Source organism: Myiozetetes cayanensis, unplaced genomic scaffold (assembly GCF_022539395.1).
Source record: "Myiozetetes cayanensis isolate MyiCay16 unplaced genomic scaffold, myiCay2020 scf45, whole genome shotgun sequence".
Classification (NCBI taxonomy): domain Eukaryota; kingdom Metazoa; phylum Chordata; class Aves; order Passeriformes; family Tyrannidae; genus Myiozetetes; species Myiozetetes cayanensis.
The window spans coordinates 732,711-751,445 of record NW_026087687.1 but is presented as its reverse complement, the minus strand read 5'-3'; the positions used below and the strand labels follow the sequence as shown (position 1 = coordinate 751,445).

The following is an 18,735-nucleotide window of genomic DNA, read 5'->3' as shown; positions in this document are numbered from 1 at the left end:
GGGAGAGCGTCCAGGGGGCCTAAAAAAGGTGGGGAAGGGTCTGGGGGGGAAACCACGAGGAGGGACTGAGGGTACTTGGCCTGTTCAGCTGGAGAAGAGGAGACTGAGGGGACACCCGTGGGGGTCTGCAGCTCCTCCCAAGGCCAGCACTGATCTCTGCTCCCTGGGACCAGGGACAGCACCCAGGGGACGGCTGGAGCTGTGCCAGGGTGGGTCAGGCTGGATCTCAGGGAAAGGCTCTTCCCCCAGAGGGTGGCTGGCACTGAACAGGCTGCCCAGGGAATGGGCACGGCCCCGAGGCTGCCAGAGCTCAGGGAGGGTTTGGACAACGCTCTGAGGGACAGGGGGGCACTGCTGGGGTGTCTGTGCAGGGCCAGGGGTTGGACTGGATGATCCCTGTGGGTCCCTTCCAGCTCAGGACATTCCCTGATGCTGTGGTTGCATCAACAAACCCCTGCCCCTCCCTCAGGAAGCGAGGTCTGTCGAGCTCTTTGAGCTCTGCAGGAGAGGGGGGGGGAACTTGGGACCACGGGAAAAGCTGCCTTTTGACTGCTATCCCCGGTCTTTGCAGGGAGAGGGGAAAGCTTCCCAAGGCACGAGCCTGGAAAAGCTTCCCGAGGTTCCTTCCGGGCACGGAGGCTCCGCAGCCTCCCCCGCCTCGCTCCCAGCCCCGCGTCTGTTTTCTTGTCCCGGGTTGTTTTGGGGATAATGAGATTAAATCAGACCCTCCTCCTCCTCCTCCTCCCCCTAACTGGCGGCTCAAATCCTATTACCCCGTAAAGCTTTTGGAATTCTGCCTCCCAAAATTGCGTTAAGCCGGGCTGGAAATGCCTCGTGGCTTAATCCCTCTCCTCCCTGCGGCATCCACGTCGGGGTTTGCTGCTGCCTGCTCCGCAGCTCCTGTGGGATTGCTGGCGTGGGGATGGCAGCCCTGGGGCTGAATCCCGTGGGGATGGGCTGATCTGGCACGGGGAGGGGGCACAGAAATCCTTGCCAGGGATGGGATTCACCCCGTTGGGAGCAAACGCTGTGAGGGGGGAGCCCAGCGAGAGCCGGGGCCCCTCCCCGCTCCTGGGACCCCTCCCCGCCCCTGGGACCCCTCCTGGTGGGTGTCACTTGGCCCTTTCCCACCACTTCCTCCCCAGCTTTGGGAAGGGACCTGCTGCTTCCAGGGAAAATGAGGAGCAGAGAGGAGCGACCCGTGGGTGCAGTGACGGGGCTGGATCAGGGCCAGGGGTTGGGTGGGGACACAGAGCTGCTCCCCTGGGGAGGGGGTTCCTTTTAGCAGCCAAACCAAACTTGGGACCTGCTGGAGAGAGCCCAGAGGAGGCCCCGGAGCTGCTCCCAGGGCTGGAGCCCCTCTGCTCTGGAGCCAGGCTGGGAGAGCTGGGGGGGCTCACCTGGAGAAGGGAAGGATCCAGGGAGCCCCTTCCAGAGCCTGCAGGGGCTCCAGGAGAGCTGGAGAGGGACTGGGGACAAGGCATGGAGGGACAGAACACAGGGAATGGCTGTGGCTGCCCCTGGATGCCTGGAAGTGTCCAAGGCCAGGTTGGAGCAGCCTGGGCTGGTGGGAGGTGTCCCTGCCCGTGGCAGGGGGTGGCACTGGATGATATTTATTCTCCCTCCCCACTCAGACCAGTGAGGTTCTGTGGCTGGGACTGGACTCGAGCAGGTGCCCCTGCTGGGGGGGTTTGTCCCAACCACGGGGACTGAGGGAGGGTGGGCAGCAGGTTCTGCCCCTCCCAGCCCTGAGTGTGTGAGCCGAGGAGTTCCCTGGGCTGTGGAATTTTCTCGGGATTCTTATCAAAGTGTTCCTCTCGGGGAAGAGGACTTTGGCCAGGGCGATCTGTGTCAGAAGGGCAGTGGGAGCAGATGGCAGCTCGTGCTGCTCTCTGGAGCCAAAGGATGTTTAACTTCCTGACCGGAGTTGTCTCGTGCCTGGTCTCGGCCTCTGATTTGCATTTTGATCTTTATTTTCCCCACCACAAACAACGCAGCCCTTGCTCATCAAGAGAGCATCTCCCACTGTGGGGACCCCAGCACTGTCCTCCTGCAGCCCCCTGGACACCCCCAGCTGTCCTTGGTGGGACAGCCCAGCGCTGAGGGCGCCTGGGGACACGGGCACCCTGTCAGATGGACAAAGTGCCACCCCACAAAGGGCCTGTGGCGTGGCCCTGGGGGCGCAGCGTTGGCTGAGTGTCCTTGGGTGTCCTTCCAAAAACCGTGGTGGTGGGAACTGTCCCTGCTCTTCTCCTGGGGCTGCTCCCCTGGTGTGAGGTGTGACCAGGAGCCCGTGGCCACTGGAGCTGGGGGGGGGGGTCCTTTTTGGGGTGTTCACACCGTTTTTGGCGTGTTCACACTGTTTTTGGGGTGTTCACACCGTTTTTGGGGTGTTCACACCGTTTTTGGGGTGTTCACACCGTTTTTGGGGTGACTCCGGCCTTGACCCGAGCGCTGCTGCGGCACCGAGGCCGGGGTGGTTTCTGTCCTCGTGGAAAAAGCTCAGAGTGTTCCTGGAACAGCAGTGACAGGACAAGGAGTGACGGGTACAGATTGCAGGAGGGGAAATTCAGGTTGGATGCTGGGAAGGAGTCCCGTGCTGTGAGGGTGGTGAGAACCCCTGGAACAGGCTGGGGATGCCCCGACTCTGGAAGTGTTCCAGGCCAGGCTGGAATGAGGGGGATCAGTGGGAGTTGTGGTGGAGGGGCTGGGACCAGACGGTCCTTAAGGTCCCTTGCAACCCCTTAACCCTCCATGGTTTCTGGATCCCTGGCTTTTCCCGAGTGTTTCTGAGCCCTGACTGGTGGTTTTGTTCCCTCTGTGGTCCCCAGTACAGCGCCGTGGACAGCAACCCCCTGTCCCTGTACGTGATGCACCCCTTCTGGAACACCATCGTCAAGGTGAGCCCCCTCAGCCGCCCCTGGGACACCCTCAGCTGCCTCCTTGGGGGTGCCCCTACCCCCCAGGGGCTGCCTGCAGCCTGCCTTGAATCCCTGCATCCCAGTTCATGATTCCTGCTGCTTGGGATGCTCGGGATGCTCCCGCGGTGCCGGAGCAGCACCTGCCCCCTCGCCAGAACTCATGTTCTAACGAGTTCCTCCTCCTCCTCCTCCTGCTGCTTGCCCACAGATCTTCCCCACCTGGCTGGCCCCAAACTTGATAACCTTCTCTGGCTTCCTGCTCCTCGTCTTCAACTTCTTCCTCATGGCGTACTTCGACCCGGACTTCTACGCCTCCGGTAAGGCTACGAGTTCCCAGGGGTGGATCCTGCCAAGGCTGCGAGTTCCCAGGGGTGGATCCTGCCAAGGCTGCGTGTTCCCAGGGGTGGATCCTGCCATGGCTGCGTGTTCCCAGGGCTGGATCTGCCACCTGGCAGTCCCAGCACAGCTGGGTGAGGCCCCTGGGCCTTCCCAAGTGACCGGGACAGAGCAGGGGGTTGGACCCGCTGGGCTTCCTGACAAGGATTTGTCTGGGTACAGCACCTTCCCTCGGGCTGGAATGTGCTCCTGGGGTGGGGAGAGGGAGGGGCAAACGGCTGGAATCTTGGGCAGCAGTTGGCTCTTCCCACACAGCAGACAACAGCCTTGTTGTAAGATGCCAGGGTGACGTGGGAAACGCTGCTTCCCTGGGATGAGCGGCCTCGTTCCTCACGTCCCTGCTCCCTGACTGGCCAGGCCACACATCCTCCTCCTCCTCAGCCTCGCTGCTCGCAGCTCTGAGCTGTCCAGCAGTGCCCACGTGCACCTGCCTGCGATTCCAGAGGCCCAGGTGTCCCTTCCCTCGTGGCACAGTCCCAGGGGAAAGGCTTACAGTGATAATTCTCACTGGATCCCTCTCCGTGTTTCGTCTCCCTTTGCCCCCGCCAGGGTTGGGTTGGGTTGCTCTGGAGAGCTCATCTTGTTCTTCTAAAACTGGGCCCACTGCTAGGTGGGAAAACCCTGGTTTTGTGGGAGTGCCCCTGTGGGTGGGTGGGCAAGTCCAGGCTGGGGAGAGCTCAGGTGGCATCAGGGGGTGTTTTTGCCCACATTTGGGCTGTGTTTTGGTCCTTGAGCCATGAAAGGAAAGCTGACAGTAGGGCAAGGGGAGAATCCCCAGGGCATCAGATGTCCAGAATCAGGGAATTACAGAATGGTTTGGCTTGGAAGGGACCTTCAAGATCCTCTAGTTCCACCCCTTGCCATGGGCAGAGACACCTTCCACCAGCCCAGGTTGCTCCAAGCCCCGTCGAGCCTGGCCTTGGACACTTACAAGGATCCAGGGGCAGCCACAGCTTCTCTGTGCCGGGGCCTCACTGCCCTCACAGGGAAGAATCCCTTCCCAAAATCCCATCTCTCCCTGCCCTCTGGCAGTGGGAAGCCATTCCCTGTGTCCTGTCCCTCCACTCCTTGTCCCCAGTCCCTCTGCATCTCTCCTGGAGCTCCTGCAGGCTCTGGAAGGATCTCTCAGGTCTCCCCAGAGCCTTCCCTTCCCCAGCTGTCCCAGCCTCTCAGAAGCTGCCTTTGGAGGGCTGGGGAGGCTCGTGCTTTGGGCCCTTCCTCACACGTGTTCTGCACGTCCCTCTTGGAAAGAGAACCTTTCCCTGTGCTGATGGAGCCTCCAGAGCCTTGATTTGGGGGGATCTGGGGACAGAGGAGAAGTTAAATCCCAGAAGGAAAAGCCCTCGAGTGCCCTGGTTCCGTGGGCTGTTGTGGAGCAGCTCTGCCATCACATCCCGAGAACTCTCACACCCCAGTGTCACTGAGCCGTGCAGGTGCTTTGCCTTGGCCCTGGGCTCTGCCTCCTGGGCCAGAACAAACCCCCTGGGAGCTGGTCCTGAGCTGTCTGTGTGATCCCTGCAGCTCCTGATCACCAGCACGTTCCCAACGGAGTGTGGATCGTCGTGGGGCTCCTCAACTTCATGGCCTACACGTTAGGTAAGAGTTCTCCTGCTGGCTGGGCTGCCTGTCACCTGAGCCCCCTGGGAAATGCTGGGTTCTGTCTCCTGCCAGGCACTCATCCAGCGGCTCCTGGGTCTGCTGGAGCAGCTCCTGGGAGCTGCTTTGCAGGGTGGAGAGAAGGAAGTTGTCCCAGAGCAGCAGATGAGGAAAGGAGGAAACTGGAACCGAGACAAATTTGAGATAAATTGTGAAATTCTGTCTTGGGTCTGCTTTAAATTGTCAGGAATCCCAGACTGGCTTGGGTTGGGAGAGACCTTAAAGCTCATCCAGTGCCACCCCCTGCCATGGGCAGAGACACCTCCCACCAGCCCAGGTTGCTCCAAGCCCCATCCAGCCTGGCCTTGGACACTTCCAGGGATCCAGGGGCAGCCACAGCTTCTCTGCCCAACCTGTGCCAGGGCCTGCCCACCCTCCCAGCCAGCAATCCCTTCCCAATCTCCCATCTCTCCCTGCCCTCTGGCACTGGGAAGCCATTCCCTGTGTCCTGTCCCTCCATTCCTTGTCCCCAGTCCCTCTCCAGCTCTCCTGGAGCCCCTTCAGGCTCTGGCAGGTGCTGCTTTAAGGAACAGAGAGCAAATAGGAGGCAATAAACACAACCCTGTGGGGCTGTTGCGTTCCCAGCCTCCCCTGGAGCAGGGGCTGGGTGGGACCCCCCCCACTCCCCGTGGAGGGTGGAGGTGGTGGCATCGCTGTGTGTGTGTGTGTGGGAGGGTGTCCAGGATCACTCCCTGCTCCCTCCCCTCCTCCCAGACGGGGTGGACGGGAAGCAGGCGCGTCGCACCAACTCCAGCACCCCCCTGGGAGAGCTCTTCGACCACGGGCTGGACAGCTGGGCCTGCGTGTACTTCGTGGTCACCGTCTACTCCACCTTCGGCCGCGGCTCCACCGGCGTCAGCGTCTTCGTGCTCTACCTCCTGCTCTGGGTGGTCTTGTTCTCCTTCATCCTCTCCCACTGGGAGAAGTACAACACGGGCATTCTCTTCCTGCCCTGGGGATATGACATCAGCCAGGTGGTGAGTTTTGCCACCCCCTCCCCACAGCCCTCAGGGGTGCTCCCCCCTGCTCTGCTCCGGGAGCCCCTGCAGATGGAACCCCCCCCCCCGAGGAGTCTGTCCTGCCCCTGCTGCTCTGCCCACCTCAGCCGGGGCCTGGGGCACTCTGCCCTGTGGGTAAGTTCGAGGCTGGAGGTCCGGGAGGCCTTTTGGGACCTGCTGGGACGGGTGCCAAAAGCACAGCGGGGGTTAATTGGCTTGTTAATTGCTGTGTTCCCGGGGAGGTGTCCCCCCCCCCCCATACCCTGGTGCCTGAGGCTGATGGGGATGGACCCTCTGGGGTGCCGGGGTGTCCACCCCTCGTTAGGGGATTCTCTGCAGGAAGCTCTTTGTGAAGACAGCTGGGCTGAGACAGATCCCCTGCACTGCTGGCAGTGCCTCCCACTCTCCCAGCTTGCTCCAGGCCCTGCCCAACCTGGCCTTGAACAATTCCAGGGGATGGGGCTGACAGCCTGTGCCCCTGTTTTACCGCCCCCTCGTTGTAAAAACCCCTCTTCCTCATAGCCGATTGCACCCATTTGATTTATCTTCTGGCTCATCAGACGCTGGGTGGGAAGTGCAGCGGGCTGGGAGGGGAGCTGAGTGAGTGCAGCTGCTCTGCAATGATCATCTGTCCTCCTGAAGGCCACGGGGGCTGAACCCCAGGCACGCTCTGGGCTCTTTCTCCACAAGTTGCTCCACGCCCGTGCTTGCAGAAGGGCAGGGCTGGAGGGCTGAGCTGCCCCTGCAGCGTCTTCCACCAGTTCAGGGGGGGCTGGCGAAGCTGAAATACTCCCTGTGAGCTCTGCCCTGTAATCCAGCAGCAGATGGAGGAGAAAAGTGTCCCTGAGTGAACCCTCCTGGGTCGCTGGAACTTGTGGTGTGGAAGCTGCCACTGTGCTTGGGACACCTCCTGAGTTCCAGCTCAGCGAGGGCGTCCCTGGCTCCTGGTCCTGTCCTTCTCCAGGAATCACTGAGGTTGGAAAAGCCCTCTGAGACCCTGGAGTCCAACCATCCCCAGCACTGCCCAGGCCACCGCTGACCCATGTGCCCACGTGCCACATCCACAGGGATTTTAAATCCCTCCAGGGATGGGGATTTACCACCTCCATGGGCAGCTGTGCCAGGGCTGGACAGCCCTTTCCATGTGGGAATTCTCCCCAGGATCCAACCTGAGCCTCCCCCTTCCTGTCAGGGATTGCAGAGCCAGAAGGTCCCCCCTGAGCCTCCTTTTCTCCAGGCTGAGCCCCCCCAGCTCCCTCAGCCCCTCCTGCTGCTCCAGCCCCTTCCCAGCTCCGTTCCCTTCCCTGCCCACGCTCCAGCCCCTCCCTGTGTCTCTGGTGTGAGGGGCCAGCCCTGCCCCAGCACAGGGAGGGCACTGCCCGATGCAATCTCAGCTCGCTCTGCTTGCCCCTCCTGCCATGGAGGGGTTTGTGGGTTTATTTTTCCCCTCCCTGGGGTGGGTAGGGCTGAAGGTGCCTTGGCACAGGTGGTGCCAGCCCCAGGGCCCTCCCATCTCCCGTCCTCCCAGCCCTGCTCTCCTCACACCCCCCTGTCCTGTGCTCTCTTTCAGACCATTTCAATTGTCTACATAGTGACAGCCTTTGTGGGAGTTGAGGCCTGGTATGCACCTTTCCTGTTTAATTTCTTATATAGAGACCTATTCACTGCAATGATTATTGGTAAGAAACTCCATGTTGAAGCCTGTCTTTTAAAACTCCACCCTTTTTTAACCGAGCCAATGTTTAATATGCCGTGCTAACGCTGCTCTGTTTGCTGCCAAGGGGAGCTGCTGGTGGGCTGGTGTTGAGGTGACTAATGCAGGGTGTTCTCACAGCCTTTCCCTTCCCCAGCCTTGCAAAAACAGCACTGTTGTCTCCTGCAGGGTTATTTTGGGAGAGCTTAACTCCCCCCCATCTGTTGGGTTGCAGGGAGAGCCCTGGGGGGAGGGGTTTAGGGGATAAAACCAGTGGGATAAAAGCCAAGTTTTGAAGGGACAAAGCCCCACGTGCAGGTGGGTGCTGTGGACCTGGCACCCAGTGGAGCCTCCCCTGGTTTTTGGGGGCTCAGGACACTCCTGCTTTGCTGCTGTTTGGGGATCCTGCCCTCCATCCGCCCACCTTGAGCACTGAACAAGAGCTGTAATAACAATAAAACCGAAATAAGAGCCCAGCCTGTCTCTCCTGTGGTCGGTCAGAAGAAGCTGCTGCAAAGAGCAAGAGCTGAGCTGACCTTGTTGACTCGTTCACGAGTTCCTGCTGAGTTTATTTGCCGTGTTCTTTGTAATTTATTGTTTCATTTCGAGTTAATTGGTGTGCTGGGCGTGGTGCTTGCACTTCTGTCAGGTGGATGTTCTGAGCTTCCCTGTGGCAGCCACGTAGCTTGACTCGTGAATGATAAATGTGCTTCTCCAGTGGGAACAGCAGAGCCCCAGACCCCATAACTTCCCATGGGAATGATAAAGATAACTTTGCTTCTCCAGTGGGAACAGCAGAGCCCCCAGACCCCATAACTTCCCATGGGAATGATAAAGATAAATGTGCTTTTCCAGTGTGAACAGTAGAACCCAGTGCCCCCACGGGCAGGATTTGGGGTAGGAGGTGGGTTATTAAGGCAGGAGTTGTTTCCAACCCTGCTAAAATTCCTTCAGCTGGATGAGCAGGGCAGGGGTTGTGCTGGGCTGTCATGGATAAAGCGGTTGGTGGTTTGTGTCGTTTATCTAGTTAAAATGACAATTTTTTTTGTTCAGGGGGGGGCACTGTGGGCACTGGAAGTGTTTGCACACAGCTGGAGAAGCTGCAGATTGCCCTGATTGTGAAGGCACAAGGAATCTTGGGCTCAGCCCCTCATCCCTCGTGGCGTTCCACTCACCCCATGGCTCTGTTAGAGCTGTGCTATAATTAAACTTTCTCCCTGTCTTAAAGCACAATGCTCGTTAATGCAGCCCTTTCGAATGGAAATGTATTTAATTCATAGCAGACCTGAGTTTTTAATTACAGCCCTTGGTCCAGAGGCAGGAGCACCCGCTCGTGAAGGTGCCCGAGCCGCTCGTGGGGCGCCCTCGGAGCACCCAAAACAGGCCCAGGGGGCACGTGAGGGACCCTCTGTGAGGGCACTAACAGGGTGTGTGTTCTTTTCCAGCCTGTGCTCTCACTGTGACGCTGCCCATGAGCCTCCACAACTTCTACAAGTGAGTCTTTGGAATCCCAGCCTGGGTGAGGGGAGAAGGGACCTTAAATGAATCCAGTGCCACCCCCTGCCACGGGCAGGGACACCTCCCACCAGCCCAGGGTGCTCCAAGCCCTGTCCAGCCTGGCCTGGGACACTGCCAGGGATCCAGGAGCAGCCACAGCTTCTCTGGGAATTCCAGCCCAGTCCCTCCCCACCCTCCCAGCCAGGAATTGCTTCCCAATCTCCCATCCATCCCTGCCCTCTGGCAGTGGGAAGCCATTCCCTGTGTCCTGTCCCTGCATTCCTCGTCCCCAGTCCCTCTCCAGCTCTCCTGGAGCCCCCTCAGGTATTTACTGGAGGCAGGACCAGGGATCTCCCACTGATCCCACGTGTTTTCCTCTCTTTCCTTGTGTTGCAGGGCCTATAAAAACAACACCCTGAAGCACCACTCTGCGTATGAAATCCTGCTGCCCCTCGTGTCCCCAGTGCTGCTCTTCCTGCTCTGCACCACCTGGGTCTTCCTGTCCCCCACGGACATCCTGGAGGTCCAGCCCAGGCTCTTCTACTTCATGGTTGGAACAGCCTTTGCCAACATCTCTGTGAGCAGCTTTTGCTTTGTGCTTGAGGAAGTGCAGTGTTGGTTAAATGGAGAGTTCTCAGAGGCTCAGGCACCCTCTGTGTGTGCTGTGAGCACCAAAGTGCTGATGGGAAGGGAGCTCCTGCTTCCTTTTTTGGGGGTGGGGACTCATTTTTTTGGGGTCAAAATCCGATCTAGGTGCATACCCACAGATTTGCAGAATCCTTAAGGTTGGGAAAGGCTTTTAAGATCATCAGGGCAAGCCATTCCCCCAGCCCTGAGCCACGTCCCCGAGTGCCACATCCACAGGCATTTTAAACCCCTCCAGGGATGGGGATTTACCACCTCCATGGGCAGCTGTGCCAGGGCTGGACAGCCCTTTCCATGCAGGAATTGTCCCAAATCTCCTGATGTCCCCCCTGCCCCTCCCCTGGCCCAGCTGGAGGCCGTTCCCTCTCCTCCTGTCCCTGTTCCCTGGGAGCAGAGCCCGACCCCCCCAGCTCCCCCCTCCTGTCAGGGATTGCAGAGCCAGAAGGTCCCCCCTGAGCCTCCTTTTCTCCAGGCTGAGCCCCCCCAGCTCCCTCAGCCCCTCCTGCTGCTCCAGCCCCTTCCCAGCTCCGTTCCCTTCCCTGCCCACGCTCCAGCCCCTCCCTGTGTCTCTGGTGTGAGGGGCCAGCCCTGCCCCAGCACTGGGGGTGCCCCAGCAGTGCCAGCACAGGGAGGGCACTGCCCTGGCCCCGCTGCCACATCCCCTGCGCCCTGGGGACGGAGCTGGGGTGCCCGAGGAGCCCTCCCTGCGCTCAGCCCCCGCTCCCTGTGCCCCGCAGTGCCAGCTGATCGTGTGCCAGATGAGCAGCACGCGGTGCCGGCCCCTGCACTGGATGCTGGTGCCCATCGCCGCCGCGCTGCTGCTCGTGCTGTCGGGGCTGGCAGCCCGGGCCGAGGCGCTGCTGCTCTACCTGCTGACGGCCTTCCTCACCCTGGCACACGTCCACTACGGCGTCGTCGTGGTAGGTGCCCCTCCGGGAAACCGGGAAAGTGGGAGTGGGAACGGCTGGTGGGGAGCTGGAAACACGAATCGTGCAATGCCGGGGGTGGTTCGGGCGGGAGGGGGCTCAGAGCTCACCCCCTGCCGTGGGCAGGGACGCCTCCCACCAGCACAGGTTGCTCCAAGATCCATCCAACCTGGCCTTGGACAGAATCCCTTCCCAGTCATCTCCCATCTCTCCCTGCCCTCTGGCAGTGGGAGGCCGTTCCCTGCGTCCTGGCCTTGTCCCCAGTCCCTCTCCAGCTCTCCTGGAGCCCCTTTGGGCTCTGGGAGGGGCTCTGAGGTCTCCCAGTGAGGTCTCCGAGGTGCTGGGAGAGCCAGGATGGAGGGGGGATGTCTCTGGTGGGGAAGGTGGGAACGCTGGGGCTGCAAGGCCACCTCCCCTGCTGCCAGGGCTGAGATCCAGGGACTGATTTGCTCCTCTTGCTGTGCCTGGCTCCCTGAGTTTGGATTGAGAGAAGGGCCAGATCCCATCAGGAATGCCCCAGGAAGCTGCTGAGGAAGGAGGACGAGGAACCCCTGTCCCCTGCCCAGCTGGGGACACCCTCCTTGGGAAGCCCCTTCCCCTGGGAAGCACAGCCCTAACGTGGAGCCCGAGTGGAGCTCCAGCTGTAATTACAGCCAGGAGTAATAGGCAGGTTGTCTTGTCTTTCCAATTAGGGTAAAGAGGCTTCTGTGCAAGAAGGATTTGAGTTAACTAAGAAGCTTAAAAGAAATTTGGCCTTGGAATCACAGCTGGAGATGGGATTGAGCGGGTGGGGAAATCCTCCTGCCCAGGTCTGCCCATCCCCTCCCAGGAGCTCCCCGGGGACCGTTCCCCTCCTTCCCTCTCTCCAGCTTCCCAGGGGCCCATCTGTCTCTTCTTCCAGGATAAAAGTCACTTGGAGCTGAGGAGCCTTTAAAGGCTTTCTGACTGGGGCATGACCCCAAACTGCTCTGAATTTGGGGGGAATGATCAGCGACAAACCCAGCTCAGCCTCCTCCTGCAGGAAGTGTCCTTCCCCCCCAGTCTGAATGGATTCAGGGATTTTATTATACAGAAATCCGAGATACCAAATTCCTTTCAGCAAAGCAATGGAAGCAACGCTGGGAGGAGCAGAGAGGGTGAAAAGTGTGAGGGGGGAAAATCCTGCAGGCCTGGGCTCGGGGCAGAATTCCCGACCCCTGCCCTTCAGGAAGGGAGGAGCAGAAGCAAACCCGATCCCAGGAAGGCCAGGCCGTTCTTTGGGGAGGTGTGGGGAGGCAGCAGGGCTGCTCCTCGTGGAGCCAGTGCCTGGCCAGCCCCATCCCCAGGGACACAGGGCTGGGCAGGGTGTGGATCCGTGGGGAGCGGGTGGGGTGGGCGCGGGGTGGGGTGGCAGGGGTGTTGTTTGGGGAGCGGCTCTGTCCCTCTGCCCACCTGGCTGAGCCAGCCCCGTGGCGTGTGCCCTGTCCCCAGGTGAGCCAGCTGAGCAGGCACTTCAACATCCGGCCCTTCTCCCTCAAGAAGCCCACGCCGGACTGACTGGGGCTGGAGGAGGAGCGAGCGGGCCTGCGCGCCGCAGAGGGACTGTAAATACCTGCTGCCCACCCCTGTAAATACTCCGGTCCCCACAGACCCCCCCAGCTCCCCCCTGGACGGGCACAGGGCCGGGACACGCTGCCCGGGCAGGGCTGGAGCGGGAGGAGCCCCGCAGGTCACCGCTACTGTATCTCAGACCAGCTGAATGTTCCCGGGAAAACCAGCCCGGCCCTTGCTCAGGTAAAGCTGCTTGGGGGTGCAAAGGCTTTACCTGAGCAAAGCCCCGGGGCCTGGCACCAAAACCAACACGGGGCTCTCTTCTCCCAGGTCAGGGGGATGTGCTGGTGGGCAGGGGGGAGTGCCTGGCTGTCCCTGACCCTGCTGGACAGCCCCTTGTCCTGGCTGTCCCTGACCCTGCTGGACAGCCCCTTGTCCTGGCTGGTACCTCTAGAGCAGATGGGGACAGCTCTGCCTTCCTGATTTTGGGGCAAATATTGCACCTTTTTGGTTTTTTTTGGGGGGGGAAACCCCAGACACACACAAAACTTGCAGTTAAATCCTGGTTGGGGAATGGGGAAAAATTCTCTGTAGGAGTGGGACTGTGGCTTCTGCCTGCCCTGCTCGAGCTGTGGGTGCCTGGGCCCACACCTCAGCCGTGTTTCTGCCTGTCCATGGATGCTCCCAGTCCAGGAGTGGGCTCTGGGCTCCACAGGCAGTGTCTGAGGCCCCAGAGCTGAGCTCCCACGTCCTCCAGCCCAGCAGGACTTTGCAGTTGAGGTCGCTCCGCGGGTCCTGGGCTGCCTGAGCCGCCTCTCCCCCAGCCAGGCACAGCCTGGCCCTTCCCTCCAGCCCTTCCAGCGCCTGGAGAAGCCCTCAGAGCCTCGTGTTGGTTGTGTGTGCACCTTCAGAGCCCTCCCGGGATGGGAGGGGGGGTGTGGTGGGACCCCTCCCAACCCCCACTGTCCGTCTGTCCCCAGCGTGTCCCATCCAGGGGTCTCTTTGTTTACTGTCCGCTTGTCCACGACGTGAGTGTGCACCGACCCGGTTTTCTAATTTGTTTTTATAATAACTGAGTTCGAGTGGGGTGGTGAAGACTGAATGCCGATTTTTCCCTCTCCTGTTGGCTCGATTTTACTGAAGACCTGTGCTTGAATGAAGAGTGTAGCTTAAAGCCAGGCTCTGGACGGGCTGCATCCGGAAGCGAACGAGCACGGCAGATTGTGCAGGTGTAAAACTGCCATGGGAACAAAGTCCTCCAGACTCTTTGATTATTGCGCAACGTGTGGGGGGCGTTAACAGCTCGGTCGGAGCGTTCTCCTCCCGCGGGAGGAGCCTCCTGCCGCGTTAGGAACCCTCCGAGGTGTAAAGTTCCAGCAGCTGAGGAGCCGCTGTCTGATGGGTTCTCTTTTGTAACTTGGAATCACTGTCAGCGCAGGCGACCCCGCCTGAGACCCTGAGGCTGAGCCCGTGAGGTCGGGGGTGGTTTGGTCAGCCCTCGGTCACGGTACGGCCTGGGAGGAGCAACTGGGGCCTCCCCCTGGGCTGAGGAACGGGCAGGTACCTCCTCCTGGGGTGAGAAATGGGCAGGTACCTCCTCTGAGGTGAGAAATGGGCAGGTACCTCCCCCTGGGGTAAGAAACAAGCAGGTACCTCCTCCTGGGGTAAGAAATGGGCAGGTACCTCCCCCTGGGGTAAGAAATGGGCAGGTACCTCCTCCTGGGGTAAGAAATGGGCAGGTACCTCCCCCTGGGGTGAGAAATGGGCAGGTACCTCCCCCTGGGGTAAGAAATGGGCAGGTACCTCCCTCTGAGGTGAGAAATGGGCAGGTACCTCCCCCTGGGGTGAGAATGAACAGGTACCTCCTCCTGGGGTGAGAAATGGGCAGGTACCTCCCCCCAGGGTTGAGAATGAACAGGTACCTCCTCCTGGGGTGAGAAATGGGCAGGTACCTCCCCCTAGGCTGAGGAGTGAACAGGTACCTCCCCCTGGGGAGAGAATGAACAGGTACCTCCTACTGGGCTGAGGAGTGAATAGGTACCTCCCCTGGGGTGAGGAATGAACAGGTACCTTCCCCTGGGTGACAATGAACAGGTACCTCTCCCTGGGATGAGGAACGGGCAGGTAACTCCCCCTGGGTTAGAGTGAACAGGTACCTCCCCCTGAGGTGAGAATGAACAGGTACCTTCCCCTGGGGTGAGAAGTGAACAGGTACCTCCCCTGAGGGCTGAGAAGGAACAGGTACCTCCCCCTGAGGTGAGAAGTAACAGGTACCTCCCCCTGGGGTGAGAATGAACAGGTACCTCCCCTAGGGCTGAGAAGTGAACAGGTACCTCCTCGTGGGGTGAGGAACAAACAGGTACCTCCCCCCAGGCTGCCACCCATGGTGGGAGGCTCTGGATGCCCGTGGGAGGCTCTGGGTGTCCCTGTGCTGCTCTAGATGTCCATGGGAGGCTCTGGGTGTCCGTGGGAGGCTCTGGATGCCCGTGGGAGGCTCTGGATGTCCCTGTGCTCCCGTGTCTGTCTGTGCGGCTGCGGCGTGGCCGGGAAAGGGGGCGGGGTGGTTGTCAGAGTTTTATTTAATAAAGGAGCTTCCTCCCATCCGTTTTACTGATGTTGTACAGAGAAAAAAAAAAAAAAAAAACAAAACCAACCCTCAGTGGGCAAATGAAGCGGGCTGCACTTGTGAGTTTTTGGCTGTTTGATGCTGTTCAGTGAGATGTAATTACGGAGATAAAAGTTTAAGTCCCGCTCGCACGGGAATTGGACGGGGCCTGAAACTGGGACACATTTCCCTGGGACACGGCTGGATGGCAGGGCTGGGCTGGCAGCACTCACAGAGCGTGGGGGTGGGATGGTTTCCTGCCCAGTTTTGTGTTTGCAGGGCCGGGGAAGGGCTGGGCTGTTCCCTCGGGCTCCCAGCTGAGCTCTGGGCTCCCCAACCCGGCCCCTGCCTCGTCCCGTCCCTTCCCACGGGCATTGCTGGGGACTGGGGGTGCTGGGATTTGTCTGAGCTCAAACTGCAGTGTGTAGGAGAAACATCTCCCTCCCAAACCGGAGCTGCTTCCCCTGCACAGGTTTGTCCCTGGGGAGTCCTGGGGAGTCCTGGCTCTTTGGTGCCTTTAATTGATCGCACCTTGAAACTGAAAAACGTCTCCTTCGGTCAGCGCTGGGGCTGGGCTGGTTGTCCCTGGTGCCACCAGAGCAGGGAGGGAGCAGAGCCCACCTCGGTGCCCCCGTGGTTGGTGCTGCTGAGGAGGGGGGCTCTCCCTGGGCTGGTGGAAGTGCAGTGATTGCTGCTCCTGCACTCTGAGAGGGGAAGGGAAACAGAGAGCAAAGCACTGGGCAGGGTGGGGCGTGAAACAGCCGAGAAACAACCCGTTTATCCATCACTCTGGGTTTAGGTCTGGAGAATAAACGTGTTCCTGGGTGACAGCCCCCGAGGGGGATGTTCCACGGTGGGGGTCACTGCCTGGGCTCTGCCCTCCCCAAGGGATGTGCCCCTGGGGATGGAGGGGACTTTCCTGGCTCCTCAGCTGATCCGTGTTGTCTCTTCTTCCAGGGATAACGTTAGTTCAGGCTGCTCCAAGCCTTGGACACTTCCAGGGATCCAGGGGCAGCCACAGCTTCTCTGCCCAACCTGGGCCAGGGCCTGCCCACCCTCCCAGCCAGGAATCCCTTCCCAATCTCCCATCTCTCCCTGCCCTCTGGCAGTGGGAAGCCATTCCCTGTGTCCTGTCCCCCCATCCCTTGTCCCCAGTCCCTCTCCAGCCCTCCTGGAGCCCCTGGATGGGACTCAGCAGCCTCCTCTTCTCGTGAACATCGGGCAGCCGAGCCAGGGGCTTTGCCAGAGGCTCTGGGAGCACTTTCAGCTCCCTCAGCAGGGCTGGTGTCACCTGCCTGGTGTCACCATCGAGGACCTGCACCAGGGACTCGGAGCTCTTTGGATCAGCTCTAGTGAGGTCCCTGAACTCTTCTCCTCCGAGCCTGCTTGGGATAGACCTGGAAAATCCCCTGGGGAAACAGTGCTTGAGGGAAAACAGCCTTGGCTGCTCCTGCTTTTGCCCCCCTCGGCCTGGCTGTGCTGTGTCAGAGCAGGGCCTGAGGGGACACGGAGGATGCTCCGGGTGGGACAGGGACAGGACAGGAGAGAACGGCCTCCAGCTGTGCCAGGTTGGATATTGGGACAATTCCTTCCTGGAAAGGGCTGTGCAGCCCTGGCACAGCTGCCCAGGGCAGGGGGGGAGTCCCATCCCTGCAGGGATTTAAAATCCCTGTGGATGTGGCACTCGGGGACGGGGCCAGCGGTGGCCAGGGCAGTGCTGGGGGAACAGCTGGGCTGGGTGGACTCTGAGGGTTTTATTCAACCCAAATTATTGCCAGTGCCCGTGGCAGCTCTCTGCTTGTGGGGAAGGTCCCTGTGGGTGTGTAAAGACCCTCTGGCCTACCCAGGTGTGGTCAGACCCGGCTTTGGAGCTCTCTGGGCTCCAGGGGAGCGGCCGGGCTGTCCCTGCCCCACGAGTGGAGGTTCTCAGGAACTCGCTGCTCACCCTCCAAGGGTCAGAGCTGGGGGCTGTGCTTCAGGCTGGAGACTTCCAAATCCACCCCCTCCCTCCCCATGTCCCAGTAGGGACACTGCCCTGCCCCTGTCCCTTGGGGTGTGTCCCTGGCAACCCCCAAATGGCTTCTCCCCCCCGGGTCTGGACTCGGGGGGCTCAGGTACTGCAGTGGGTGTGAACTCCGGTCTGTTCAATGCTATTACTGAAATATTTATTGTGTTCAAAACCAAACAAACACACAAACAAACAAACCTATTAAAGATCAGTAAAGAATAAAATTTTCCATGCCTTTTACTGGTGTTTCTCTTTCCTTCCTGCTGGACGTGGTGAGGATGAAGGTGGAGCAGGGGATGGGCTGGAGGGCAGCAGGCACAGATGGATTCCTACAATGGCAGGGTGGTTTGGGGGGGAGGGACCTTAAAGACCATCTCGTTCCACGGGCAGGGACACCTCCCACCAGCCCAGGTTACTCCAACCTGGCCTTGGACACTACCAGGGATCCAGGGGCAGCCACAGCTTCTCTGTCCAACCTGTGCCAGGGCCTGCCCACCCTCCCAGCCAGCAATTCCTTCCCAATCTCCTATCTGTCCCTGCCCTCTGGCAGTGGGAAGCCATTCCCTGTGTCCTGTCCCTCCATCCCTTGTCCCCAGTCCCTCTCCAGCTCTCCTGGAGCCCCTTCAGGCTCTGGAAGGATCTCTCAGGTCTCTCCAGAGCCTTCCCTTCCCCAGCTCTGCCAGCCTTGGGGCAGAACCCGAGAGCCCAGCACTCCCTCCCTCCCAGGATAAAGCCAAGGTGTATTTAATCCCTTCCTCGTCCCTTCTCAGCCACTCCACGTCTTCCCCTTAAGCGGATTGCTGCGGGAGGTGTAAATGGAATTAAGGGATTGCCGCGGACAACAGGTTTGGGAGCGCACCGGGCCGCCGGCACCGCGCGGGCTGCTCGCACCTTCCCGAGGCTGCTCCCACCTTCCCGAGGCTGCTCCCGGCTTCCAGGGCTGCTCCCTCCTTCCCGAGGCTGTTCCCGCCTTCCCGAGGCTGCTCCCTCCTTCCCGAGGCTGCTCCCACCTTCCCGAGGCTGCTCCCACCTTCCCGGGGCTGCTCCCACCTTCCCGAGGCTGTTCCCTCCTTCCCGAGGCTGCTCCCACCATCCCGACGCTGTTCCCTCCTTCCCGAGGCTGCTCCCTCCTTCCCGAGGCTGTTCCCTCCTTCCCGGGGCTGCTCCCACCTTCCCGAGGCTGCTCCCACCATCCCGGGGCTGCTCCCATCATCCCAAGGCTGCTCCCACATTCCCTTGGCTGCTCCCACCTTCCCGGGCTGCTCCCGCTCTCCTGAGAACTGTTCCCACCATCCCGAGGCTGCTCCCTCCATCCCGAGGATGCTCCTATCTTCCCGAGGCTGCTCCCACCATCCCGAGGATGCTCCCACCATCCCGAGGCTGCTCCCACCTTCCCGAGGATGCTCCCACCATCCCGAGGCTACTCCCACCATCCCGGGGCTGCTCCCACCTTCCTGAGGATGATCCCTCCTTCCCGAGGCTGCTCCCACCTTCCCGAGGCTGCTCCTCCCATCCCAGGCTGTTCCCTCCTTCCCGAGGATGCTCCCACCATCCCGAGGCTGCTCCCACATTCCCTTGGCTGCTCCCGCCTTCCCGGGGCTGCTCCCACCATCCCGGGCTGCTCCCACCATCCCGGGCTACTCCCACCTTCCCGAGGTTACTCCCTCCATCCCGAGGCTGCTCCCTCCTTACCGAGGCTACTCCCACCTTCCCGGGGCTGCTCCCACCTTCCCGAGGCTGCTCCCTCCTTCCCGAGGCTGCTCCCACCTTCCCGAGCCTGCTCCCACCTTCCCTGGCTGCTCCCCCCTCCTCCTTTTGGACCTCGCACGGTCACAAGACAAAAAGTAGGAATTAAATTAG

The 18,735-nt window shown here is 60.6% G+C and overlaps 2 protein-coding genes and 1 long non-coding RNA gene across 9 annotated transcripts; 2 read left to right on the top strand and 1 right to left on the bottom strand.

Annotated features, from left to right (window-relative positions):
• The first annotated feature begins 2,339 nt into the window (after window positions 1-2,339).
• On the top strand, window positions 2,340-13,856 carry SELENOI (selenoprotein I). Of its 2 annotated transcripts, none has more exons than XM_050330877.1 (9): window positions 2,340-2,900; window positions 3,130-3,238; window positions 4,839-4,913; window positions 5,688-5,950; window positions 7,542-7,650; window positions 9,110-9,158; window positions 9,558-9,738; window positions 10,544-10,726; window positions 12,203-12,268. In XM_050330877.1, exons 1-9 carry the CDS (start codon window positions 2,637-2,639, stop codon window positions 12,266-12,268), a joined length of 1,299 nt encoding a protein of 432 aa, XP_050186834.1. In that variant the 5' UTR covers window positions 2,340-2,636. The 2 variants fall into 2 exon arrangements, with proteins under 2 accessions (XP_050186834.1, XP_050186833.1); XM_050330876.1 differs by having other exon boundaries at window positions 2,344-2,900; window positions 12,203-13,856.
• On the bottom strand, window positions 13,730-14,693 carry LOC126648169 (uncharacterized). 5 transcript variants are annotated; one of them, XR_007630750.1, is made up of 6 exons: window positions 14,508-14,589; window positions 14,304-14,447; window positions 14,215-14,244; window positions 14,066-14,154; window positions 13,946-14,035; window positions 13,730-13,826 (listed from the first exon to the last, which is right to left on the bottom strand). It is a non-coding gene; the product is annotated as an uncharacterized LOC126648169 (long non-coding RNA). The 5 variants fall into 5 exon arrangements; XR_007630753.1 differs by having other exon boundaries at window positions 13,946-14,065; window positions 14,096-14,154; XR_007630752.1 differs by lacking the exon at window positions 14,508-14,589 and adding an exon at window positions 14,596-14,693 and having other exon boundaries at window positions 13,731-13,826; window positions 14,006-14,065; window positions 14,096-14,154; window positions 14,304-14,477.
• LOC126648159 (uncharacterized) lies at window positions 13,886-17,098 on the top strand. 2 transcript variants are annotated; one of them, XM_050330879.1, is made up of 3 exons: window positions 13,886-13,926; window positions 14,077-14,458; window positions 14,519-17,098. In XM_050330879.1, the coding sequence occupies exon 3, from the start codon at window positions 15,772-15,774 to the stop codon at window positions 17,095-17,097; it is 1,326 nt and encodes a 441-aa protein (XP_050186836.1). In that variant the 5' UTR covers window positions 13,886-13,926; window positions 14,077-14,458; window positions 14,519-15,771; the 3' UTR covers window position 17,098. The 2 variants fall into 2 exon arrangements, with proteins under 2 accessions (XP_050186836.1, XP_050186835.1); XM_050330878.1 differs by having other exon boundaries at window positions 13,901-14,458.
• Window positions 17,099-18,735: the final 1,637 nt, after the last annotated feature.